This window comes from Heterocephalus glaber, unplaced genomic scaffold, assembly GCF_053883595.1.
Source record: "Heterocephalus glaber isolate CG9 unplaced genomic scaffold, H.glaber_assembly_v1.0 deba00001608, whole genome shotgun sequence".
NCBI lineage: Eukaryota > Metazoa > Chordata > Mammalia > Rodentia > Bathyergidae > Heterocephalus > Heterocephalus glaber.
The window spans coordinates 29,421,728-29,448,300 of NW_028258379.1; the positions used below are offsets into that span (position 1 = coordinate 29,421,728).

Below are 26,573 nucleotides of genomic sequence, written 5' to 3' on the forward strand. Positions count from 1 at the left end.
TAAGGGTATGGAACCACATAATTTTTAATACTGTCACAGTAAAAATGAGAATGACATAATCTAGAAAACTACTGCCCCAGAGCACTTTCTGGAATGATGAAAATGTTCTTTTTCTGCATTAATATGGTAGCCACCAGCTACATGTGGCTTACAGGTCACTTAAAATGTAACCAATAGCACCTGCATGGCAAGCAAAAAAGAAATGTAACCAATAAAGGAACTGAATTCTTCATTTCACTTAACTATAAAGAACCACATGGAACTAAACATTACTACTTTGGACCACAGTTTTAGAATGTTAAATGGCATTTAATGACTACACTAGTTTAGATTTTCTTAAGCCATCAGAATTTTTAGTCAATTAAAAAAAAACTTTAGTTAGTTATGACTTATTGCTATAACTTGATGAGAAAAAACAACTCAGGATATCCAATAATTTATTTCACTTTGCTTCCCAACTCTGAACATGCAGAATGGAAGAGGGAAAAAGTGTCAGTTGCCTGTAAAATTCCATATTAAAAAGTAAACAGGGTATATAAAACGGTACAGTCACACAGAAACAAGTTTGGCAGTTTCTCATAAAACTAAACATTTAGTTAACCAGAACTGTTCTCTGGGACACTGAGCCCAGAAAAATCAAACTCACATTTACCCAAAAATATATATACTAACGCTCATGGCAACTTTATTCATACTAGCCCAATGTCCTACAGTAGCTGACTAAAGAAACTAATACAGCTATATAATGGACTACTACTCAATGATAAAATGAACAAATTATTAATACACTCAACAATTTTTTATGTATCTCAAGAACCTCGCACTAAGTGAAAAAAGTCAATTTCAAAAAGGTCCAGAGCCTCTAAGTGCTGCTGTGGGTGAGGAGGAGCTGGAAGCCCCATGCGCTGGCGGCAGGAACATAAAATAGTGCAGCCTCTGTAAAACACAGCACGGCTGGTAAGAAAGTTAAACACAGAGTTACCCAATCAGTGGGCAGCTCCACTTCTGCAGAGTGCTGGCATTGTAAGTGTGCCCCTACTATGCCCAGCTCCTTTTTACTTTTTTAATGTGGCTACAAGAAGATCTGAAATCACACATGTAGCTCACACTGTATTTCAAGTGGATAGCTCTGTCAGAATGTAAACCTGGCAAGTGCCTTGGGGTCGTGTAGAATGGCAGTTATACAAATGCTAGTTAATAATTATTTTGTAATATCCCTAAAAAAACAAAAAGTATTTTTCAAAAGATCTGTTGGTCAGTACACTGCGAGAAAAACAAAGAGACTGTCTTGAATGTGTAATAAAAAGAATGGGGGGTAGGAAGGTTGGCAACAAGCTTGCTTCCTCAGAAGCAACTTACAGAAGAAATAAATTTCTTCCTCTGGAAACTCAAATCTTTAGAGCTCTATGTACCCAAGGAAAGGGATGTTGAGCGCCTTAAAGTCTCTAAAGAGAAGAAATGCTCTATTCTCTCATGAAATCTACTTAATTTTTTTAAAAAACATTTTGATGTTTGTACAATATTCTTGAGCTACTGACAAACAGCTTATACAGATAATCATGAAGATGTAAAAACAAATTCAAGATGAGAAAGCAGACCCGTTCTCACTGGGAGGAGCCTACCTGGGTTGATGACCACCCAGCCACCCCACTCCTGCTGGTGCATCCAGGCCCGCCAGCCTCGGGCGCCCTTCTCTCCAGGCCGGGGCTCTCCACTATCCCAGAAGGGCTCAAAGAATTCCACCTGTTCAGGTTTGAAAAACAGAAGTTAAAGCCACCCTACACAAGACCGCTGTGACACCAGGCAAAGGAAGTGCTGGTGGACAGAGGGGATCACAGGACATCTAAAATCATGTTTGCCCCCAGTGTTTAAAGTCAATTCATAGTACAGACCCCAAGACAGAAGAACTATCTAGTCTGGTAGGCAGCCCCCAAGGTAGCTCCCATTACCCCACTCCTGCCTTGGTATACACACTCTTGAGTGTGGGCTGGACCCAGTGACATCTAACAAACCAAGTATGGCAAAGTGACAGGTGCCACTTTGAACATTAGGTTATGGAAAGACTGGCCAAGGCTTGGTTCCAAGGGCCTGCAGCCAGGCCACAGGAATAGTTCCCCATTTCTGACCCTCCAGGGTACTCTAACCAGGGACAGCAGCATTTGCCAGTTCCTCTAATGCCACTGGATTCCCTAACCAGTATTTGAAGTCATGGTGCTTTCAAGACCTTTTAAGGAAAATTCAAAATTCCAATGGGACAGACTGTGAGCTACTGAGGGGACAACCACACGTTAGGTAACTGTTTATTCCTAACATCTGGTCACCTGGCACAGTGCTCGACAGACAGTGGGGACTCAATAAACGGTGGTTGGCACAGACGTGCAGAGTGAGGCATGTGGCAGGTAGAATGGTCTGTATTTTAAAGCCGAGCCCTCTGAGCCCCTCCGCCATTCATTCGGGCATTAAGTCTGCAGTACGTGCAGAGCAACTCGCCGCAATAAACAACTCCCTGAGGAACAAGAGTGTGAAAGCAGCACTGAGTAGGAGTGTGATCCTATTATAAACGGGCAGCCATACTTTAAAAGTGAGCACAACCTACTCTCACAAAAGCTTTCGTAAGTAACCTTTCAAAGAGGACAAGCAGGCTTCCAACAGGCAAACCACAGGCTGAGTCAGAGGACTATGCAGCCTGAGCCTGGACAGTGACACACACACACACACACACACACGCCGGGTCGCCAGGAGTCACCCCAGGGCCAGGCAGGCGCACATGTTGATGTGGGGGCGTGCTGGTCACCTTTGCTCTCGTTAACAAGTGATGGAAGAAAATCCATCAAGAACAAGAAAGATTTTTTTGTTCTGTTTTTTGGATTTTTGAGATAGCGTCTTGCTATGTAGTTCAGGCTGGTCTTAAATTCACTATGCAGCCCAGGCTGGCCTCAAACTCACAGCAATCCTCCTCCCTCAGCCTCCCAAGTGTTGAGATTATAGACATGTACCACCACGCCCGGCAAGAAGGCTTTTTAAAAATAGTGTGACAAATGTTCATAACCAATTCATTTATTCCCAGAAACAGACCAGTAACCTCAGACTCTGCATGTTTATGTTGTGCTACTGTGTTTATGGTAACAGAGGCAATACGTATGAACACCGTTAAGTAAGAAACTACTCAAAGTCGCCAAGTAAGTGCTCTGGAAACACATGTGCTGTTAAGTATTTAAAACCTGGAGATCTCGGATCAGGGTCTCTCGACCTTCAGAGCAGTGGCCCTCAGTGCACTGCAGCCGCGGGTGGTGCTCCCCCCGCCCCCACCCCGTCAGTGACCACACCTATCACGACAGTGAGTCTCAGCAGACAGAAGGCGAGAGGGGTCTGGATCCGGACTCTCTGTGTCCTCACAACCAGCTAAGAATCAAATCACTTCTGGCTGCATGCCTGCAAGTCTAGTACCTGGGAGGCTAGGGCAGGAGGATCGCCATGAGCTTGAGGCCAGCCTGGGCTACACAGCGAGACCCAGTCTCAAAAAAAAGAATCACTTCTAAAGCACAGCGTATTCTTAAAATACCAAGACATGTCTTGAAACTACTGTGGCTTATTAATAATCAGTTACGCCAATGTTAACTGGTGTAATTCTATAACCCCACTTTGTCTAGAGGTAGCATCATGAAAATGGCCTTTACTGGCAATTCATAACAATTCTTCCTGAATGAAGCTTACCCTCTAACAATAGACTTTGGAACAGTTACTACAAATTCAGACATTCTATGCATATTCCCAGACCCTCTTTATGGGGCAGAAAACCGAGTTTTCTTCAGTGGAAAAGGGAAGAGATAGATTTTCACATATGCATAGTTTTATGACAGGATTTTTTTTTTTTTTTGCTTCATGTAACAAACATCGGCAATGTTCACTTGTCATCTTACGAACCCTCCCCAGTGAAGAGTGGTGTTGGTTCTAATTTGCTTTGCAACTCTAGCAAAGACTGAGGCAATGGAAAAGTTAATTGGGGCAGCAACATAAGACCTAGACTAGCAGGTACAAAAGTGAGAGATAGTGACTCATGGCTTAAAATGGCATGATAACTGTTCCTCACTGGTGCAAGTAACCTACGTTTAATCAAGGACAGCCAGGCATGGTGGTGCTCACCTGTAATCTCAGCACTCTGGCAGGCTGAGACAGGAGGATCACAAATTTGAGCCCAGTCTCAGCAATTTAGAGACTTAGTGATACCCTGTTGCAAAATTTAAAATGACAAAAGGTCTAGAGATGTAGCAAAGACCCTGGGTTTAATCCCTAGTTTTGAAAAGTAACAAAGAAACGAGTCATACATGAGGAAGAAAGGACTTCAGTGAGTCTCTATTCGGGACAGGGAAAGGGAGGGAGCTTCTTTCATCTATCCGTATTTCAGTACTTTCAGTATGGAGTTTCCCTTGGATCACTGGAATACTTCTAAGAAAGACAGAGCCTCAGATCATGCAAGCAGAGCTTGGTACCTGTACTTTGGTAGGCAGATCTTTCACACTGTCAGGTTTGAAGAAGGTGAAATCGATCATGGCCTGGAACAAAGAGATGGCCTTCTCCGAGTGGCCAGCCTGCCGCAAAAAATGGCACTGCTGAAGAAAGAGTGCTGCAGTGGGATGGCAAAGAGAAGAATCCCTCATTAATACCACTGCGGGGAAAGAACTAACTTCTCAACACATGCAATTAAACTCCAAGAATTCCTTTTACCAAAAATTACAGTTACATTTTCAAAGCTGTAACACTTAAGTCCTGATTTTACACACGGGTGATTTTAAAGGAGTAAGAATGGTACTGTAATCTAAATAGTTTTTCTAATTATTTTATTAAACCATCACATAATACAAATGTTAACAGTAAAAAATATATATATGTTACCTAAAAATAAGTCAAGTGGTTGATATGAATATTGCCATCAAATACTCAACACTCACTATGACAAGAAAATCTAGGGAAAGGATGGCGTAGATTTTTATCAGAAAGCAAACATCTGCACTCAACTGAACACTAGATGGCACTATTCACCAGCAAGCTGGGCTTTGTGTTCAGGTCTGTCGTGAACAAAAGTCCCATGTCTGAAAATTTCTGTTCATCTTAATTGTGTTGTAATTCCACTTACTGAATAACATGAAGCTATTTAAGCACATCACAAATAATACCAAATATAAACCTTAAAAATACATTCCACGTTATTCATTTTTATTTTTATTTATTTGGTGCTGGGGACTAAACCTAGGGCCTTGCGCATGCTAAGCATGTGCTATACCACTGACTACATCTCCAGCCCCAAATGTCAGACTCTTTGCCAGAGGGAGAAATGCTTATTACTTCTAGAGCAACATATTTACATTTTTAGATACTAATGGTAATATTCAATTTCCAATAAATGCCTGCCGTGTGCTACACGCTGAGCTGGGCTCCTGCACCATCTCAATGTGCACAACAGTCCTATAAAGCAGGTATTATACTACTGCTCCTGATGGAGAACTGCAACTCACACAGGTCAGGGAATCTGCCTGAGGCCAGACCACAGCTAATGAAGGACAAACCCAGGATTCAAACTGAAGATTGATACATTTATATTCTAGGCTTCTTTGGGACACACCAGAAACATTAACAGCATAATAACACGAGTAACTGATATCCATGCAGTCAGTATGCATCACATGTACATTAGTGCCAGAGACCCTGTAACTGGGGGTCTCAACAGATAAGGCCGCTGACAGGCAAAGATCTGACTGGCTTAATAAGTGGAAAACTTGGAGCTTCCTGTCCAGCATTATTTTCCTGACTCTGCTGGCTCTAATCCCACTCCTATCTGTCCACTCTCAGAGCTGCGGGAGGGGGGTAACCTGTTATAATTAACTGGAGTTATGGCATTTTTAAAAAATCAGTTTTGACAATTCAGACTCTTAAAAATAAATCTTCATTTTCAACTAAACTCAAATGCAAGAAAGCACAAGTCTTCACACACACAACTGAACCTGCTTATCCTCTTACCAAACATGGCCTCTTCTGTGCCAGGCAACGCAGGGTGAGATAACATGCTGCCGTCCTTAACCGCAGACAAAGTGCTCAAGCACTTCCCATAAAGACTGTGGATTTTTGAAACTGAAAAGGTGCTAAACTGGCTCTGGCAAAATAAAAGGTATTTCTGCCAAAGGGCAGTATTATTGGGATGTAGGAAGATCAGTTTCTGCCACTCTTTGACAAGTGTGGAAGGCTCCCAGAACTCGGCGCAGAGCTTCAGCTTGGCGAGCTTCAGATCCACACTGCTCTGATTGCTCTCAATGGCCCGCTCCAGAATGGCCAGCTTCTTCTCCAGGACGAGCTTCAGGGACTTCTTCCGCTTCTCCTGCTCTCCCTCCTCAATGGCATACAGGCCAGGACTCTTCATGACCTCATCCTCAACAATGGAAACAGCAAGTTACTAATGCAAATGGAAGGGCCTCAGAGTCTCAACAGTGCTTAAATCGACTGACAGCCCTCGATGGGTTTTCCACCTCTCAAAACAAACTTACTCCAACTTTGCTAATAGCCACTTATTTATCACAAATTCTTTTCATGAAAACTTGGTTCCTAGGGTGCTTGTGTCCTTGTTCCCCCTAAATGATCTATTTACTGTCATTTTTAACTGAGATTTAGGTACAATGCCTTGAAACCCTTTTCTGAAGAGTCAACCTTATCAATAACATGGCCCAATATGCAACAAAATCTAATACTTGTAGGAATGGTTCAAAATGCAGGGTGAAGACATAATTTGGAAGGCTCTAACTGGCCTGTATGCTCAGTAACTTCCTGAGCAGCCCTGTCTCTTCCACAATTCTGCACACTCTGCCTATGTGGGTCATACCGCAGGAATACCTCTCCTTGCCTGGTGAACATCTACTCTTCTCTTGAGTCTGTTCCTGGGCTGGAGATGCAGCTCAGTGGCAGAGTGCTTGCTTAGCACATATGAAGCTGAGCTGGATCTCCAGCACCACAAAGAGTCAGTTCTAGTTTCCTGTCCCCTTGACAGCTTTTCTTCCTCCCTAGTGACGAGCCACTCCATTCTCAAGTAACATGAACACATTCCCTACCTCAGGCTGCATTTATTCCTCAGGCATCGGGCTTCCTCATTGGACTTTGAGCACACTGAGTGCAAGGACTATTATTCTAATCATCTTTATGTGCCCAGTGCCAGCCTTTCTCCCAGCAGCTCAAAAAGTGCTGTGAAGGAAATGGTCTGTCCCAAATCAGGAAAGTCATTTCAAGGCAAGAGAACCAGAACAGTGACACTTACCTGAAAAGCCACAAATGCCATCCACAGCTGAATATCCCGAGGATTCTCCCGAACCTTCCTGTTAAACTCCTCCACCTTGGCCTTGAGAACAGCTGTCTCTCTGTCTGGCTGGGAGTCTGGCTGCTTTGATTCTTGCTCTGAAGGACCTTGTCCTTGTAACCACTGTGTGGTTGACTGATCATAAATCCCCAGAGGATTCAACCAGGTTGTAACAGGAGCGGCCACATTATCAGAGTCCTTCACTGGGATAAACAGGACTGGCTCAGAGGAAGGAGGCTCTGTTTTACTGGTAACAGCAACGCCGTCGATGTTCATTAATCCCACATTCTTCTTCGTAAAATAGCGCTCAACGTGCTTGTGTGAATGCTTCTTTGCCGTGGAAACTCCTTCCCAAGATATACACTGCTTCTTAGAGTTAATGCCCAGGCAGGAGTCTCCTTTCCTCTTGTATCTGACATGAGGAAAAGAAAAAAAGTTGTAACTTACTAGTGACCTGGGCTCATTAGACCCAAAGTCTAGTTATCCAGGTTCACTGCATATAAACAAATTCACCTTGCCTTCAAAATACTTTTACTTAGAGCCATACGAGGATTAGCAATTAGCTTTCTTCTGTCGGGCTTGACTTCTTCCTATAACACTTTAACCCTTTATTAACATCTGCCTGAATTTAAATAATGTGTCTTCTACATCTCAGAAACTTGGATTTTTCTAAAGCTTTGTAGTTCAAGTACTGTCATATATGCTGTCATTTGATCATCACAGCCATAATGTGACAGGCAAGGCAGAAATGAGCAGCCCCTCTTTTACACAGTTCCAAAATAAGCACACTGAGACCTGGAACCTAGGTCATCTATCTCCTAGATCACTTCCATTTCCTCACTATTGTCTTGCATACCTTCTTAAGAAGACAATGTATCTAAGATTATTTTTTTAATCCTGAAACAAAGTATGTCAAATGAACTTACATTTGGTTGTTTTCTACTCTAGTAGAAAAGAGAATGGGTTCTAAAATGCTTTTATGAAGCAATTCTAAGCAACAGAGACATGGCTGGGATTATCATAATCCCCATCTTGAAACTATACTACAAAGCTACTGTGATAAAAACAGCACGGTACCGGCAAAAAAACAGACCTGAGGATCAGTGGAACAGATTAGAAGATGCAGAAGCAACTCCAGACATACTCAGCCACCTCATCTTTGACAAAGGAGCCAACCACCCTCATTGGAGGAAAGATAGCCTCTTAATAAATGGTGTTGAAAAAACTGGATTTCAACCTGCCAAAGATTAAACCCATTGCCAAAGATTAAACCCTAGACCCATACCTAAACTAAGATCAAAGTGGATTAAAGATCTAAATATTAAAACAGAAACACTAAACTTGCTGGAAGATAAGTTAGGTAAAACTCTTGAAGACATTGGCACAGGAAAAGACTTTATGAACAAAACCTCAGTAGCACTGGAACTAGCACAAAGAATCAACAACTGGGATCTCATCTTATTAAAAAGCTTCTGCACTGCAAAAGAAACCACCAACAGAGCTAACAGACAACCTAAAATGTGGGAAAAAATTTTTAGCAGCTGTACCTCAAAGGACTACTATCTAGAATATATAAAGAACTGAAAAAAATCAGACCCCCCAAATTCAAAGACTCAGTTCAAAAATGGGTATCTGAAATGAACAGACATTTCTCAGAACAAGAAATAAAAGCAGCAAATAAATATATGAGAAAATGTTCAACATCATTGGTCATTCGAGAGATGCAGATGAAAACAACGCTGAGATTCCACCTCACCCCAGAAAGAATGGCTGCTATGAAGAAATCAACCAATAACAAATGGCTGGCAGGGGTGTGGGGAGAAAGGAACCCTGCTCCACTGCTGGTGGGAGTGCAGGCTGGTGCAACCACTGCGGAAATCAGTATGGAGATACCTCAAAGAACTAGGACTAGAGGTGCTGTTTGACCCAGCTATTTCCCTGCTGGGGATCTTCCCAAAAGAATTAAAAGAATCATACCACAGCGATATATGTGCATCCATGTTCACAGTGGCACAGTTTGTAATAGCTAAAGCTTGGAAGCAGCCCAAGTGCCCATCAACTGGAAACTGGATAAAGAAGATGTGGTTTTTTTATAAAATGAAGTACTACTCAGCCATAAAAAAATGAAAAACTAGAGTCATTTATAGCTAAATGGATGCATATTGAGGCCATACTCTTAAGTGAAATAAATAAGACACACATGTAAATACCAAATAGTTTCTCTAGTGTGAGAAACTGATAGTGTAAATAAGGGTTAAAATGATTAAAATGAATTGATAATTTGAAATAGGAAAAAAGGTCCAAAGATGTAGGGGTGAATGGGGAGGAAGGGGAAAGGAAAGAAGGGAAAGGAAAAATTATGAGAAAAGAAAAAAAAATGGAAATGAAATCTATGTAAATAGGGAAGGGTGGAGGGGGTGAAGGGCACACAGGTAATGGGGAAAAAATAAAAATCAAGATACATTATGTACAGGTACAAACAGCCAATGATAAATGTAAATGTATTGTATACCTAAAATGTACCAATAAAAGAACTTAAGAAAAAAATAAATAAATAAAATAAAATGCTTTTATGGAACATACAGATGTTCCCAGAGTTACCAACAGATGACTACTGAATACCTGCACAGGTCAAGCTAAAGAAAATTGTTCACTTTTCTGTGTGTATGATAGCAAACAACCCAGTTAAAAACTGAGCAAAAGATACGAGCTAAAATTTCATACAAGACGACATGAATGGCCAATAGAAACATGAAAAAGTACTCAATATCATTAGTGATCAAGGGAATGCCAATTAAACGATAATGAGACAGACACACTACATCACTTGGAACAGCTAAAATGTGTAAGACTGACACCACCAAATGTCAGTGAGTAACTACAGTTCTCATATGCTGTTGGTGGGAACACGAACTATTAGAATCGCTCCGGGAAAAGGTCTAGCAGTTTCTTAAAATACTAAACACAGACCTACCCTATGACCCAGCAATTCTATTTGTAGGTATTTACCCAAGAAAAGGAAACCATGCATATACACAAGATTTATACATAAATGTTCTCAGTAGCTTTATTCCTAACAGCCAAATGCTGGAAAAAGTCACTGTGTCCATCAACAGAAGAATAAACAGTGGTGTACCATACAATGGAATACTACTATCAGTAAAAAGGAACAAACTGCTGATAAATGCCAAGGCATAAATCTCCAAAACCCTGTAATGAGTGAAAGAAGCCAAATACAAAAGACTGTTATATGATTCCATGTATATGAAATTCTAACCTTGCAAAACTGATCAAAGGTAGAAAAAAATGAGAATGGTCATTGTCCTTGGGAAGTGTGGGTGGTGACTGACTGGAAAGGAGCATGAGGAAATGCTGGGGGGGATCACAATAATAGTGTGTATTTTTATAGAGGTCTGGGTTACACAGATGTATGCATTTGTCAGTACCTGAAATTGGCATATTACGTTGTAGCAAGCTTTAAATTTTTTAAAAAATACTGACTTTTAGCTAGTAATGTGCATGCTGATATATTTAGGCAATAGTACAGTTCTTTCAACTTCTGCTGTATACTCGAACATCTGTATGATAAAATACTGTGGTCAGAAGAGGGCAGGGAAGAGTGGCCTCCACTTCTGTAAGTTCCCAGAAAGCTCTTCCACTTCACCCTGGGCCTGCTCGGCTCTCTCCACTGTCCAGGGCCCTCTTGGCCTGTCTTGCCTCTTCATCACTGCCTGGTGCAGAGTTCCACTTTAGGAAAATACTTCCTCACATATACATGCAAGTTCTCCCTGAAACCCTGCCATGGTGTGAATGTCCTTCTAGAAACAGGTTTAAACCTAACCCTCAAATTCATACGATGATGATGTTCGGAGGTGTGGTTTTGGAGGTAATTGGGACTGGTTAAGGAAATCAGCATGGGGCTCCCATAATGGGACTGGCAGATTTATAAGGAGAAAAGGAAGAGACTTGAGCAGGCATGTTTGCTCCGTCTTACCATGTGATGCCCTCTACCATGCTATGATGTAGCAGGAAGACGCTGAGCTGAGGCCCATGCCATTCTCTTGGACTTCTCAGCCTCCAACTATGAGCCACATAAACTTTTTTTTTTTTTTTTGGTACCGGGGATCAAACTCGGAACCTTGCACTTGTGAGGCAGGCGGCAGAACCACTGAGCTAAATCCCTGGCCCCAAATAAACTTCTTTATAAATTATCTGTTCTCAGGTATTTCAGTATAGCAACAGAAAACAGACTAAGACAAACCCTTTCTCTATCACACTCAATTCCTCCTAGATTACATTAGGATAATCTTTCTCTATTGCACTGAGAATCAAAAAACAGCCATAACCAGGGCTGAAGTGCACCTCAGTGGTATAGTGTGTGCTTAGAAAGCACGAGGCAATCTCCAGCACCACAAACATACATACAAACATAACAAAGGTGTGATGAGATACAATAGTGAGCATCAGGTTGCTCTAAATAAACCTGTCATTTTAAAAGGAACAAATTATAAGTAAAAAAGCTAATTTTGTATCTCTACTACTATTTCAATAGTATTGATTCCTCATTAGTTAAAAATGTACAGTATCGGGCCAGGGATTTAGCTCAGTGGTTTCACCGCCTGCTGTGCAGGTTCAAGGACCTGAGTTCGATGCCTGGTACCAAAAAAAAAGAGTGCTGATAGGGGCCGGGGATTTAGCTCAGCGGTTTCGCTGCCTGCTGCGCAAGCTCAAGGACCCGAGTTCAATCCCCGGTACCAAAAAAAAAAAAAAATGTACAGTATCTTAGATGTTCATATCATAACTGGGCTGAGCAACATAAATTTGCTTTTCCTTTATTGGCTTCCACTCTCACACACCCCTCACAGTGCCAAACTACCTGCGTCCAAATTCCAATGCTACCACTGACTAGCTGTATGAACCTGACGAAGTTATTAAAACCTGTATCTTTTAGTCAGCTTTTCCTTACTATAACAAAATACCTGAGGCAGTCTACCTTAAAGAAGAGAGGTTTGGTTTGACTCAGTTTTGGACACCACAAGTCCAAACAGCAGGATGCAAGAACTGATGAGGGCCCCTTTTACTACATCACATCATGGCAGGAATGTGTGTATACCTCTGTGCCCATCTGGGCTCTCAGCCTCTCCTTACAAAGCCATAAGGATTCATTCATGGGACTCAGCCCAAATGACAAAATCTAATCCAATCATCTCCTAAAGGTCTCACTCTTGACACCAAGGTTAGATTAAGTTTTCACCCCCGAATACCTTCAACATAAGACTTTGGGGATTAAACTGCATGAATTCAGAGGCACAAACCACGTTCAAACCACAGAGGGCTCATACCTGTAACCCAGCTACTGAAGGAGGAGGATCACAAGTGTGAGGTCAGTCTGAGCAACCTAGTGAGACTCTGTATCAAAATAAAGTAAGAAGGCCAGGGGTATAGCTCAGCAGCACCAAACCTGCCTGGCACGCACAAGGTCCTAAGTTTGATCCTGGTACCAAAAAAAAGAAACAAACAAACAAAGGGCTTAGGGTGTAGCTCAGTGGTACCATGTAGAAGGCTGGGGGTTCAATCTCCAGGATCATAAAAACTAACAAAAAAGCACTATCTGTGCCTCAGTTTCCTCATATGTCAAATGGGAATAATAACAGTACCTGTGTCACAGAATTACTGGGATGGTCAAAAAAATGTACAAATGTAAAACCCTTGGAAGATTATCTGCCACACAGTAACAGCTAGATAAGTTTAAACTATTGTTAGTATTTTATAAAACTTGGCTTCTCAGGTCAGGGATTTAGCTCAGTGTTTCGCCACCTGCTGCTCAAGTGCAAGGACCCAAGTTCAATCCCTGGTACCAAAAGAAAAAAACCCAAAACTTGGCTCCTCCTAAACATAAACCAATTATTTTATCTGCTGTGTAGCCAAAGAAACAATCTATTCAAAAATGGAGGAAAAAATTGAGCTGCACTTCACTGAAAGACAGTATTTTATTTCTGATGATTTTCCAAAGGTAATGACTGTATCATTTCCATGTGACCCACTAACTTCAGAACCTAAGCCCTGTTTACCATAATACTACACACACACAGTGTCAGTGCTGGACGCACATACTCTTTTCTACTGAGCTAAACCTGACTTCCTGCTACTTATTCAGTCCTGGTTCTGCCTCCTTGAGTCGCACGGAACACTGTGTATACAAAGGACAGCCCAACAAAGCTTAAAGGACAATTACTGTCTCTGCCAAGGGCCAACATTCATGACCCCTCACCTAGTTCTCACACAATGGAGCAAGTCTAAATCATAAGTAACTTCTTACCATCCTCAAAAGGATCTCGGACTGTCACTGTCCTTCAAGTGTGAAAACACAGGACCTAACAGAGCATTCCCACTGCCTTCTGACCAGCTCAGAGGGCTGTGCAGTCCACTTCGTCCCAGATCTGGGCACTAACACTTATACAGGAAAGACTGCCTCATTGAAACTTAAATGATGAGGAAATCAACAATGCCCCAAGTCTTTCACTAGTACTATCTTTGCACTTCAGACTAATGAAGCTGTGCCTAATTACCCTTCTTCCTAAGAACTGTGCCTTTCATTAGCAGAACCTCGAGAGCCACTCTTTGTTAATGTTTTCTCCTTTTCTCATCTATTAATAAATAATAACCCTTTAAAGTTGCATACCGAGTTCCAATTCTGTATCAAATATTAATGATATCTGAGTGTAAAGCAGGACAGGAATTCTAATTCCCAATTTACAAATTAAAAAAAAAAAGAAGCTCAAAAGATAGGTGACTTGCCTGGGATTATGCAACTAATTAATGACAGTCAGAATGAAAACACGGGTCTCTCTGTTTCCAACTCCCCAACAGGAGTGTTCTACCACAAACCTGCCTCATTTCTACTTGTGGTTCAAATCCCAACCATGCTGCTCCCTGGTTGCCTGATCTCAAGCAGTTACTTAAACTCCCTGAGATTCCTTTTCCTCCCCAAGGTGCAGCTGCAGGCATCGACAGGCTGACACAGTGAAAGGAGCAGAGAACGACAGCGCACACCTCCTGCCAGGCCACGTTTGTGACATCTCCATCTCAGTGAGGATCCAGATCTGGGGCACTACCCTGTTGCAGCACAGAAACCCATGAACACTGCAGCTGGTATTAAAATAACCCAAAAAGTTGCTTGGCATGGTGATGCATACCTATAATCCCAGCATTCTGGGAGGCTGACAGGAGGATCATAAATTCAAGCCCAGCCTAGGTAACTTAGTGAAACCATGTCTCAAACTTAAAAAAATAAAAGGGCTTGGGAGCTAGCTCAGTGTAAATGCCCTGTGTCCAATTCTCAGTCCTAAAAAAAGGTCCAAAAAAAATGAATATGCTTAAAATATGAGTCATTTATTCTTTGCCATAAGGCTTTAGTCAATGGTGTACAGATTAAAAACAACTGTGATAAATTTATCATAAAGGAAATTTTAAACGTTGTGCAGTGGCAGTATCATACCCAATGAGGTTTATCCGAGGCACAATTATTGCTAACTGAAAACTTTTCCCATAAAGGAAATTTTAGTTGGAATTGTGTGATGAGGTATAATGTTGGGATGAATGAAATATGATTAAAATTTGGGGGCCGGGGATTTAGCTTAGTGGTTTCACTGCCTGCTGTGCAAGCGCAAGGACCCATGTTCGATCCCTGGTACCAAAAAAAATAATAATAATAAAATAAAATTTGGGGGGCTGGGGATTTAGCTCAGTGGTTCCGCCGCCTGCCTCGCAAGTGCAAGGACCCAAGTTTGATCTCTGGTACCAAAAAAATAAATAAAATAAAATAAAATAAAATTTGCAAGTGCGGTAAGGTACCGGAAACTGAAATTTATTTTAACGAGTAACTGGCCTATACAGAAGAACTCTCTCCCAGATTTTCTCTTGACCTTGTATTCTGTGATTCTCTAGCTTTGATTTTCATTACCCGCAAACTCATCAAGAGTAAAGACTGTGTATTATTGCTCTTTATATTCCCAAGTTTCCTACAGATTACTAAATGTCTAAAGGGTCTTAGTAAGTACTAAAATATTTGTGGTGCTTGTTCAGACAGGGTCTCACTAAGTGGCCCAGGCTGGCCCTGAACTCACAATCCCCCCATCTGCCTCCCGAGTAACAGATAACACGCACAAGCTACTGCACTTGCCTTACACAAGTATTTTTGATTTGACAGTTTATAGGGAAAAAGTTTAAACTTATTACAGCAAATACTCATTACAGCAAATAATACCACCTATTTTTATGATCATCTGGAATTATATGCTAGAAATAATTTGAAAAAGTCATTACCATTAAATGTCATTTTCTGAAATGGCATATGTGGGGGATGGATAAATAAAAGGCTTTTGGTACTTTTAAAAATGGCATATAGATTAGAACAAATGGTTTCTGGATACTCATCACAATTAATTATTATATTTTTAGATTCATTCATTCAACAAGCATTTATTAAATACCTACTACACTAGGCACTATGCTAAGCACCAAGGATAAATTAAAATTAATCTGACCTGACCACAAGGATTAAGCTTTCAATTTAGGATGTGAGATGAAATGTGTCCCTTTAACAGCTAAATAATGATAAGACCCAAAAGAATCTATGAGAGAGAAATAAAGAGGCAAACAGACAATCCTCAGAGTTCAGCAAAAATCAGGGGAAAATATGGCTACCTTGCTATATCCCCTCTGTAAAGAGACTTATACTCCCAGTTTGCAGGATCCGGTTTCTTATCTGTTCTGAAGATTTCTCCTGTTTGGATGTCCTCAAGCCAAATAGAGTGATGTCCAACATCAGCATTATTTCCGTGACTGTGGGACAAAGGAAAAGGAAGAGACACTTCAGAGATCTCCCACTGACATATTAGGCATTTTCCAAAATATGAAAGTAAAGCTTTTTAAACACCATACAGCATCAAAAACACCAAAGTACATAAAATTGCAAATGTCATAAAGATGAGAGGAAGAGTCTTACTCGGGAAAAAGTTTTTAAAACAAAGCAAAACCAAATGACACTTTAACAAGAAAAGTCTCAGAAATTAAGCCGAAGTATTACTGGAGTTTTAGGACAAAATCCAGCCTCAGGAGTCCCAACAGACCACACTGGAAGATCCATCCTGTAACGCCAATCAAGGAGACGGGCAGCAGAAAAGGGCAAGAGAGGCGCTTTAATCACCATGGCCATGCTGGGATGTACAGATCAAAAGGTTCAAAATCGGTCTTCAAGGGGCTGGTAGAGCTCTTGAGCAGGAAAGGGGAAACAAAGGCAGAATTTGGTGTTTTGCACAGCTGGCAGTATAGGTGAACCTGGTCAGGCTGTGTTCTGGTTGATCAGTATCTCAGGACTGCCGCTGTGAGATTCTCCAAGAGTCATCACCACTTGAGGGGGGATTTGGCTCTCATCAGTTCCCGTCACATGACGGGGACACTGCCCCTTCTTAGTGGATGACCTCATTGAGGGTGGTCTGTGTGGCTCTGCTTTTCCTGCAGTTTTAGGATAGGACTAGAGACTGCTAAGCGTCACTCCAGAGGATGACAACTGGCTGTGAAGGCTGGCAACTAGATATCCCCATAATTCCTTTAGTAATTCTCTTAATCTGGTGTCCTCAGTATTGAAGAAGGATGGGATAGGCTGGTAGATTTAGGACTAACAAAGTTTATAACACACTCCTTCATGCCTACATGCAAAGCTGAGCAGGGATCTGATCCAAAGTTTTTAAGTAATAAAGGAGAAACATGAAGGCAGAGATGCTAAGCTTCATCCTGCTTTTAGTTCCCCACTAGGCACCTGCAGGCCCAATCTGTGGGTTCCTGTCTCAGAAGGATATGTGCTCTTTTTAAATATTTCATTTAAATGGCTTTAATTAGAATTTCAAATGTACTTATAAATAAGGTTTTTTCCTAAAAAAAAAAAAAAAAAAATACTCCTATTCTGAGGCACTTTAGAATGCTAAGCAGAGGACTACCACACAGTCAAAGGTGACAATCATGACATGACAGTGGGCTACCTCTGCTTCACCTAACTTAGTGATGGTGAACCTTTTAGAGACCCAGTGTCCAAACTGCAACCCAAAACCCACTTATTTATCATAATGTGCCAACACTGCACTACAATTAAACTTTAAACCATTAAACTTTAGAAAAAACAACTGTCATCCAATGCTCGGCTGCTGGGGCAACTTGGCTCTCGTGCTGACAGTGGGCTCTGCATGCCCACTGCGGCACACATGCCACAGGTTTGCCACCACTGACCTAACACACTTGAAAGTGCTCAAATACCTTACTCCAACTCATTACTTTAGAAAGGCACTAGTCTGAATTGCTCACCAGGGTGTGGTCTCAGTTCATCTTTATAGTCCTGTCCTGTGTGTTTGGCCTACACATCTGTACCTCCTACAGAAAGAGCAGAATCCTGAGAGTCCCCCAACACAGACCCTTATTTATCTCTTTGAATCAATTTGTGGACTGTCTAGCTTTCAGCTCAGATACAAAGGAAAGGAACTACTTCCCTGGGAGTTAAATGAGAGGGAGGGAAACATTTTCTGGCATCTAACATCTTTTTCTCCTCTAAAGAAAATCAGCTCATAATGCTGATGACACAATAAGCTGCCAAAGGAGTCAAAACAGCCATTAACTGTTGTTCCATCTTTGCTTTTTAGCTCTGCTTAGATACAAACAAAGATTCTGGAGGATTCTAAATCATTCTTCGCAGGGGATACAAAGGAATGGCATTTCAAGGACACAAAAGTAGCCACTTAATAAATGTGTGTTGAATGATGAGCCTCGGGTTAAAATATAAAATTCATTAAGATGAACGTTAATACATTCACCTTCACAACAACTGTCGAGGGTCTTCTACAAAAACTACAAGGGACAGAGAAAAGAGGAAGAGTCCACTGGGAAAAGACAAATGCATTTTAGAAAGAAAAGGAAAGCCAACTCAGGAGTGCAGGTGGATGCGACCGCAGACCTCCCCTGGGAGTAAACAAATCTCCTCTCTACCCTACTGGGTACTGGGGTCAGGAAGCAGGATGTGGTGGGTGAGCTGTGTGCTAGGAAAGTGCTGCCTCCACCTTACGTTAGGGAAAACTCATCCCAGGAAACAAAGGCTAATTAGCAGCTGAAACCTCTGGGGATCCCCTGCAGGAAAGTCCCACATGGTATGCTACCCTCCATGAACCCACTTCCCTGACATCATGGAAAGACATTCACAATGCACTAATATCTTGATCTTTGTCTATGTGGAAACAAACAGTTCTTCCAGGTCAACTTTCCCAAGAAGAAACCACAGAAGTTAACAGCAAGAAAGCAAAAGAGGGGCCAGGGATTTAGCTCAGTGGTTCCGCCGCCTGCCTTGAAAGTGGAAGGACGAAAGTATGATCCCTGGTACCAAAAAAAAAAAAGACAAAGAAAGAAAGAAAGCAAAAGAGAAGGCCAAGAACAATGTGTTTTGATCTTGGTAAGGTTATCCCACAAAATGGCAAACTTAAAATGCTATTTGGATCACAAAACCACTAAGAAGCTATGCTCTCCGAAATGGTTAAAGCATTAGCTGAAATTAACAATCTTCCAGATTCTCATGGTAGTCCCTAGTGGTTTCAGGAAATCCTTTACAACTCACTTTCCTCAACTCGAAAAAAGGACAAGCAGATAAAAGGTAAATTTTCAGAAGCCGTAACAAAGTAGTTTCTTCGAAGACATACTAAAAAGCAAGGATACTGGGCTAGCTTTGGACCTCAGTGGCTGAGCACCTGCCTGGCACATATAAGGACTGGGATTTGATCCCTTTTATCACTGAGTGGGGTGGGTGGGTGGATGGACGGACGCACGGACGGACAGACAGATGGACAGCCAGCCAGCAGCTCGGTACAGTGGCACACACCTATAATCCCAGCACTCTGGGAGGCTCAAGCAGGAGGACTAGCAAGTTGGAGGCCTTCTGGGACAACTTAGTGGGACAGAGTCAAAGTGAAGAAAAAGGGCTGGGGATGTAGCTCAGTAGCTCAGTGCAAGGGACCTGGGTTCAGCCCCCAGAGTCACAGAAATAGATACATTAAAGACAGACAGGCAGACAGCAAGAATATTCACTCAGCCAAAACACTGTCTCAGGCTCTGTGTCAGGTGCTGGAGGACAGTAAGCAGTAGGAGTAAGCAGGCAGCACTATTTCCTACCCTCCTGAATTCAGCCCAATTCAGAACCTTTGGCTTAACTCCTTTATCTCTTCCTCCTAAGAGCCAGCATGGGTTATAGGTACAGCACCTGAGCTACAGAGGGCTGAATAAACTTGGCTCCTCTGAGCCACAGAGACCGGCTGTGCTCATCACCACTGCTCTGATGACACCACTCCAGGACCCTGCAGGACTGCACCGTTTGCTTCTGATGGAAACTCTCAGGCTACTCCGGGCCTGCCCCAGTGCAGAGCTCTAACAACCAAGGGCCTTCCAAGAACAAAACAAAGGCAAATAATCTCTGAAGAGCTGCAAAGATCTTAACAGCACAATTTTTTTAAGTATGGTCAGAACAAGTATTTCAATTTTCTTTCTTCTAGACTGTAGAAGCAATGAAAAGAAAAAAGCTGGACGAGAAATAATTCAGATAGTTTTATCACATACCATCTTTTCCACTTAACATGCCTTTCTATGCAAGAGGATGTTTGGCTAAGCAGAGAGGAAAAGCTATCCTGAGTACCCATACTGTGCCCCTTCTGTGGAATGGCGAGCAATCTGCTCGAGGAGACAGCAGAGACACAAGGAGAAATAAAGCCCCCAAGGACAGGAAATACTGTGGTCATCAGCTATCCTGCACCTTCACCACAGTGGTTCTCAGCAGATATAAGTAAAGGAGGACAAAAACCAACTACTGAAGAGCTACATTAACCTTAACCAAAGAGACAGGGCAGGGTGTGGAAGGGGAGAGAGAGTAAGAGTGAGAGAGATCAAGATCACGAACACAGGATGAAATGAACATCAAAAGAGGCTTTTGGTACTGAGTGTGGATGTCAACAGCCCTCAGGCATGGAACCCTTCACTGCACAGGCCCACTGTGTGCTACACTGTGCCATCTTTCAGAGATCCCAAAGCAGATCTTTTCTTGTTTTGTTTTTTGTTTTTGTTACGAAAGCTCAAACTCGGGACCTTGTGCTTGCGAGGCGGGCAGGTGCCAGAACCACTGAGCTAAATCCCCAACCCTCTTGTTTTGTTTTTTTGAGCCAGAGTTTTGCTCTGTAGTTCAGGCTGGTCTTGAACTCACTATGTAGCCCAGGCTGGCCTTGAACTTGCGGCGATCCTCCTGCCTCAGCCTTCCAAGGGCTGGGATTACAGGTATCTGCCACCATGCCTGGCCTAAATCAGATTTTGACACAATCATTACTGTGTCTAAATAATATTTCTTAAATAAAATTATGTCCCTAATTCTTATGACAGTTTCCCTTTTGTTTTTAAGCTGATCTAATGGGGGAGTTCTCTCTCTCTCTCTCTTCCTTTGGCACAGGGATTGAACCCAGGGCATTCACACTGAGCTGCGTTCCCTTGGGGCTGATCTCGACAAGTTGTCCAGGCTTGACTCAGACTTGTGATCCTCCTGCCTCAGCTTCCCAAAGTGCTGGGGTTACAGGGCATACCACTACATCTGGCTAGAGTTCTCTTTTAACTGACTGGCTAAACAATCATTCAAACATCTAATTTGTGGCAACAATCAAAGGAGAAAAATTCAAACCTAAAATATCACCAGCATCTGAGAACAGCAAGCTACCTGGCTTTCTCGGACTCCTTCTGACTACTCCTGATGCTTCGGCACGACCTGTCCTCTCCAGAGTCAGTGTCTGGCTCTGACTCGCTGCTACTCGACTGCCCATGCTTCCTCTTCGTCTTCTTATAGTGCTGATGCTTCCTTTTTTTCTTTTTCTCTTTCTTCTTTTTTCTGCTTATTTGTGCAAGCTTTTTGTTAGTGTCACTCTCATCTGAAGGCTCTGATTTCAAAGGACTCCTGTTTGGGAAAATCAACTTCAGAATTATTTTCAAAAGACAAGTAGAAAACATATTATGTAAATAAGTAAATAAATAAATATGTAATAGGAAACTCTATGAATGTTCACACAAATTTGCTACTTACCCATAGAGTATACAGTACTTTCCTGGATTATAACTAATCTTAAGACTTAAGAATTGTAGCTAGGGGGGCTGGGGATTTAGCTCAGTGGTTCCACTGCCTGCCTCGAAAGGACAAGGACCCAAGTTCAATCCCCGGTACAAAAAAAAAAATTGTAGACAGGGATATAGCTCAGCGGCATGGCACCTGCCTGGCAAGCGCAAGGTCCTGAGTTCTATTCCCCAGTACAAAAAAAGAACTGTACCTAAAATAAAGGAAGAATATTTCATCGTAATAGTTTCTAAACCTTTACTTTCATATATATTCATCTTTAAATGAAGTTAACCTACTAGTTACTTTGTTAAATAAAGTATTTTAGCAACATTATTAAAGGTTTATTTTCAGTGACACATACCAGGATGTCCCTAAAACCAAAAACAAAACAAAAGGTTTGATTGTGGTCCTTGTTTTTAAAATTGAAAGTGAATCCTTCCTCACTACTGAAATGTCTTAGACAAAATTCTTCACAGGCATCAACTATTATCGACTTCCAAAAGGCTTCCTCGGCATTTAGGGTACAGGTTTTCCACCATTTTAATGAGTGAGACTCTAATCTATTTGTGAAAGAGTGCATTTCTCAACTCTGTGATCTACAAAAAATTATTTCACAGCTGGACAGAGATGCATGTCATTTTGCTTTCCCCAATGTTTTCAGAAGATTTTTATCCTATGTTATGTTATATGGGCTATTTTTACAAAAGTGTTGAATATGCAATTAAATAAATTCTAAATTACAATATCCTGAAGGTTACTAATGAGGTTAGTCAAGTTACTTGGAAATCACAATGCTGCCATTTCCCTCATGGCCCAATTACAGGCGCTAATTGTGTCATCCACTTGCTACTGCAACGCAAAGTTGGGGGGGGGCCGGGGAGGACAATCTATAGAAGTGAGGTCAGGGAAACAGCCAAGAGTGCCTCATTACTCTAAGTAACGGAAAAGCTTTACTGCGCTTTCACTATAGGGTTTTCTACGCGCATCATTTAAGCTAAGCTAAGACAATACACGAACAAAGGCTAAAATCCATCCATTAAAAAACTACCTTGTCAGTGTGGACCCTTCAGAAACAAAGGCTGTGGCCTCCTTGGTTTGTTGGTTCAGTGATGATGTTATTGTTCCAACACAAAAGCTTGGGTTGCTCAGCCAGTCTAATTCTGCACATGCAAAAGGGAGAAAAATCAATAAAATTAGCTCAATATGACTTCTAAAGCAGGAAATCCATCCATCTTATCTGGCATCCCAATTCATAGCCAATGTCAGCCAGACACTTTCAACAGCCCACAGGAGGCGAACAGAATCCATGAAATTTTTATTTCACAGGGCATGGTGCTTCAACACTCTCTAAAATATTTAAGACTGAAATCCTCCTGTGATATCAGGCTGCACCTTAAGCAAAAGCTACGTAACAAGTGTGGCCTAAAAGGCAACAAAGTTTTACATATTCCATCCATGTTATCTAATAAGCTTGAATGTTTCCAAACCATTAGGTCTGTTAACCTCAAATTTTGATTTAGACAATTCCTAAAAATTAAAAAGTCAAATCATGCATAACAGCCCACAAAGCTTAATGTTATAAACAAAACGAAAATCTTCTTAAAAATATGCAATGGTCTATCTTAATATAGTAACTTAGCCTTTCCTCATAGCAATATTACTCTTTGAAAATAAAAACACAAGATTCAATTACTAATGCTAAAATCATATACATAATGAACTATTTCTGAGTGATAAGATTAAATATCTAAAAATTTTTCTGCTTTCTACTTATCCATAAATTTCTAACTTTTCTATAATAAATTATTTCTAAATTGCTTACTTTCTAACTATGAGGGACAATAAAGCATGAGCCAGGTGTGGGATGGCACACACCTTTAATTCCAGCCCTCCAGAGGCTGAGGCTTGAGTTCAAGGCCAACCTGGGCTACCTAATGAGTTCAGGCCAGCTTGAACTACACAGCCAGACCTTATCTCAAAACAAACAACTAAAAAAAATAAAGCATGAGGTGGCAGTAGCAAGGAGGTCTTCTATACAGGGGCTCAAATTCTGTCCTGTTTTGTTTCAGGGTGAGAAGCCAGAGCAGATTCATATGCTGAGGAAAAAGAACCAAGGAAATGGCTAAAGATCCAAAAGAAGAGGGTAACTGCAATTTTAAGTTCCACTGATATAATTTACATACCAAAAAGTCCACTCATTTAAGGGATAGCTTTTAGCGTAGAGTTGTAAAACTATCTCCTTAACTGCAGAACATTTTCATCATCTCATAAAGAAATCTGACTCAGCAGTCAATGCTCCTCCCCTAACTCCTAGTACATCCCCCTTCTGCCCCAGGCAACCACTCATCTACTTTCTATCTACAGATCCACCTATTTTAGACATTTAATTTAAATGAGCTCATACAATATGCACTCTTTTGTAACTGGCTTCTTCCACTTGTGTAATGTTTTCAAGGTTCATCCATGCTACATTATGTCTTTCCCTCTTATTGTCTAACAATAATCCATTTTTCCGGGCATGGTGGCACATGCCTATAATCCCTGTAGGAAGATCCCTGTGAGTTGAGGCCAGCTTGGGTTACATGGAGAATTCAAGGCCAGCCTGAACTACACAGTGAGATCCTGTCTCAAAAAAAAACCTTCCATTTTTTGGATATATCACATTTTCTTTATTCACGAACTGTTGGATACTTGGGTAATTTTTTTTACTGTATGACTAATATAAATAATGCTATATACAAGTTTTTATATGGATATGTTTTCATTTCTCTGGGGTAGGAGTAGAACTGCTGGGCCATATGTAATTCATTTAGCATTGTGAGAAACTGTTTTCCCAAACAGCTCTATCATCAGATTCCCATTAGTAATACATATGATTCCAGTTTCTGTGTCCCACAAGTAACTGTTATTGTCAGATAATAGTCAGCCTACTGAGTGTAATAAGTTATCTCAATGTGGCTTTAATTTGCATTTTCCTCATGACTAATGATGTTGGCATCTTTTTATGAGTTTACTGACCATTCTTCTTTGGAAAAATAACTACTCAAACCCTTTGCCTATTTTTACACTGAGCTGTCTTTTGATTACTGAGTTCTAAGAGTTCTTTACTTATTCTAGATTCTAGTTCCTTCATGGCAACTATATCTTAGTGAGGGGATATCAGTAAGCATGTTCCCTGAAGACAGGCATACCCGCTATGTGCTGGGCACGGAGGGGCAATGCCTTTCAAATAGTACATACGGCAATGCCTGGTTTACAGTAGATATTCAACAAATATTTGTAGGAAACAGAAAAAGGAGGAAGGATGGAGAAGTCCAAAGCCAGGTTGTTTATGGGCCAAACACCAGGCTGAGCATGTGCATCCTTTACGTTTTAAGCAACGTAACGACACTCTAGAGGAAGTATGATGAAGCATACTGCACAGAAGAGGAAACTAGGGCTCAAAGAAAGAAAGTAATTTATAAGGTCACACTTAGTAATTTACAATAACTGTTCACGCAACCTTCTATTTCCCTTTGCCTTCTGAGGTCATTCTCTTCCGTTGGGCCTAATTCCTGGCAGGCAGTCAGAGAAAACAGTTCCTGTAGCTCACCACCATCAGAATCATTTCCACAACAATCAGATTCCATCATGTACAAAGGAGAGAAAAATGGAAAAAGATGGAACAAACAGTATGCCGGAAAAGATGCTCTCAAGCCATTTCAGTATATATTTACTTATTTGAGATAATAAAGACAGCTGGAAGAAAATATAAACAAATAAAAACATCAAAACTACACACATGCTCCTGCCTGGCAAGCACAAAGTCCTGAGTTCAATCCCCAGTACTGAAAAAAAAAGAAAAAAACCCAAAAAACAAAAAAACTACATACAGTGTGTGACTCAGGTCTTTCAAAAGGTACAAGACAGGTCTCTAAAGGATGCAAATGAGGCTTTGCTACAGGGAAACGTGAAAAAAAGTAGTTTCTAGAAAACTAAAACTTGGGCCACAGATTTAGCTCAGCGGTTTCGCCACCTGCTGCACAAGTGCAAGGACCTGAGTTCGATCCCCGGTACCAAAAAAAATACAAAACTAAAACTTGCCAGCCATGTAATCCTATAATTACAGGTGCATGGCTGTAATCTCAGCACTCTGGGAGCCTAAGGCAGGAAGATCAAAAGTCTGAGCCTAGCCTGGGCAAATTAGGGATTTATTGAGACCCTGTCTCAAAATAAGAACTAAAAGTGCTAGAGATACAGCTTAGTTGCTAAGGCTCTGAGTTCAATCCCCAGTATCACTTAGTTACATGCAGCTCTTGAGTTTTAAACCCAAATCACCATGGACTCTGTGTCACCCTCATGTCAAAGGCTAAAAGGTATTTTTCACCCAACAGAAAGGGTTTTATTAATTTTTTTGGTAGTATATTACCTGGCTATGCATGAATTATTAGGATAATCATTGGACGATTATTACTGAAAGATTTTGGTGATCACCTAATCCATGGATTTTCAAACTTTTCTTAGCCAAGGAATTCACTTTTCAAACAAAATCAGAGACGTTCCACAGGCAGAACAGAAAAAGACAGGGATGCTCTGGTTGCGTGTGCAGAGGGAGGGGCAGTCTGAGGAGGCTCCTAGAAGCAGAGCTTGGACCTCTCCGCCTCACTTACAGATACACGGCCAAGGGCACGCAGGTGAACCTGGACCTACAAACTGCACCCAGTGCTCTCCACCACACCATGGAGCTGCTATCCACTCCACTTCAACTAAGAGGGTGATTCTCCTGAAGCTTCCCTGCCATTGGTATATGAGGCTGTTATAACAATTTTCACATTATAATCTCATTATCTGCATGCCAGTCGTCCCACTATATTCTAAGCCAGTGATGGTGAGCGAATTTAGAGACCGAGTGCCTAACCGCAACCCAAAACCCACTCATTTATTACAAAGTGCCAATACTGCAATTAAATCTGAATACAATCCTGAGGTTTTAGTTTAGAAAAAAACAATCATTATCTGATGCTTGGATGCTAGGGCAACTTGGCTTGCTGCCGACAGAGAGGGCTCGGCATCCCCGCTGCGACA

General features: G+C 41.4%; 1 protein-coding gene and 1 non-coding gene across 2 annotated transcripts in view; one reads left to right on the top strand and one right to left on the bottom strand.

The window, feature by feature from the left end:
• Positions 1-26,573, bottom strand: part of Nrde2 (NRDE-2, necessary for RNA interference, domain containing) — a 51,788-nt gene that overhangs the window by 13,188 nt on the left and 12,027 nt on the right. Inside the window, exons 2-8 of the mRNA XM_004837074.4 lie at positions 22,558-22,669; positions 21,120-21,353; positions 16,043-16,180; positions 7,298-7,748; positions 6,016-6,421; positions 4,491-4,624; positions 1,623-1,743 (exon numbers count right to left, since the gene is read on the bottom strand). Coding sequence (XP_004837131.1) covers positions 1,623-1,743; positions 4,491-4,624; positions 6,016-6,421; positions 7,298-7,748; positions 16,043-16,180; positions 21,120-21,353; positions 22,558-22,669 — 1,596 coding nt within the window. The remainder of the gene's footprint in view (positions 1-1,622; positions 1,744-4,490; positions 4,625-6,015; positions 6,422-7,297; positions 7,749-16,042; positions 16,181-21,119; positions 21,354-22,557; positions 22,670-26,573) is intronic.
• On the top strand, positions 14,809-14,945 carry LOC147822803 (U4 spliceosomal RNA). Its single transcript, XR_015445246.1, has one exon. It is a non-coding gene; the product is annotated as a U4 spliceosomal RNA (small nuclear RNA).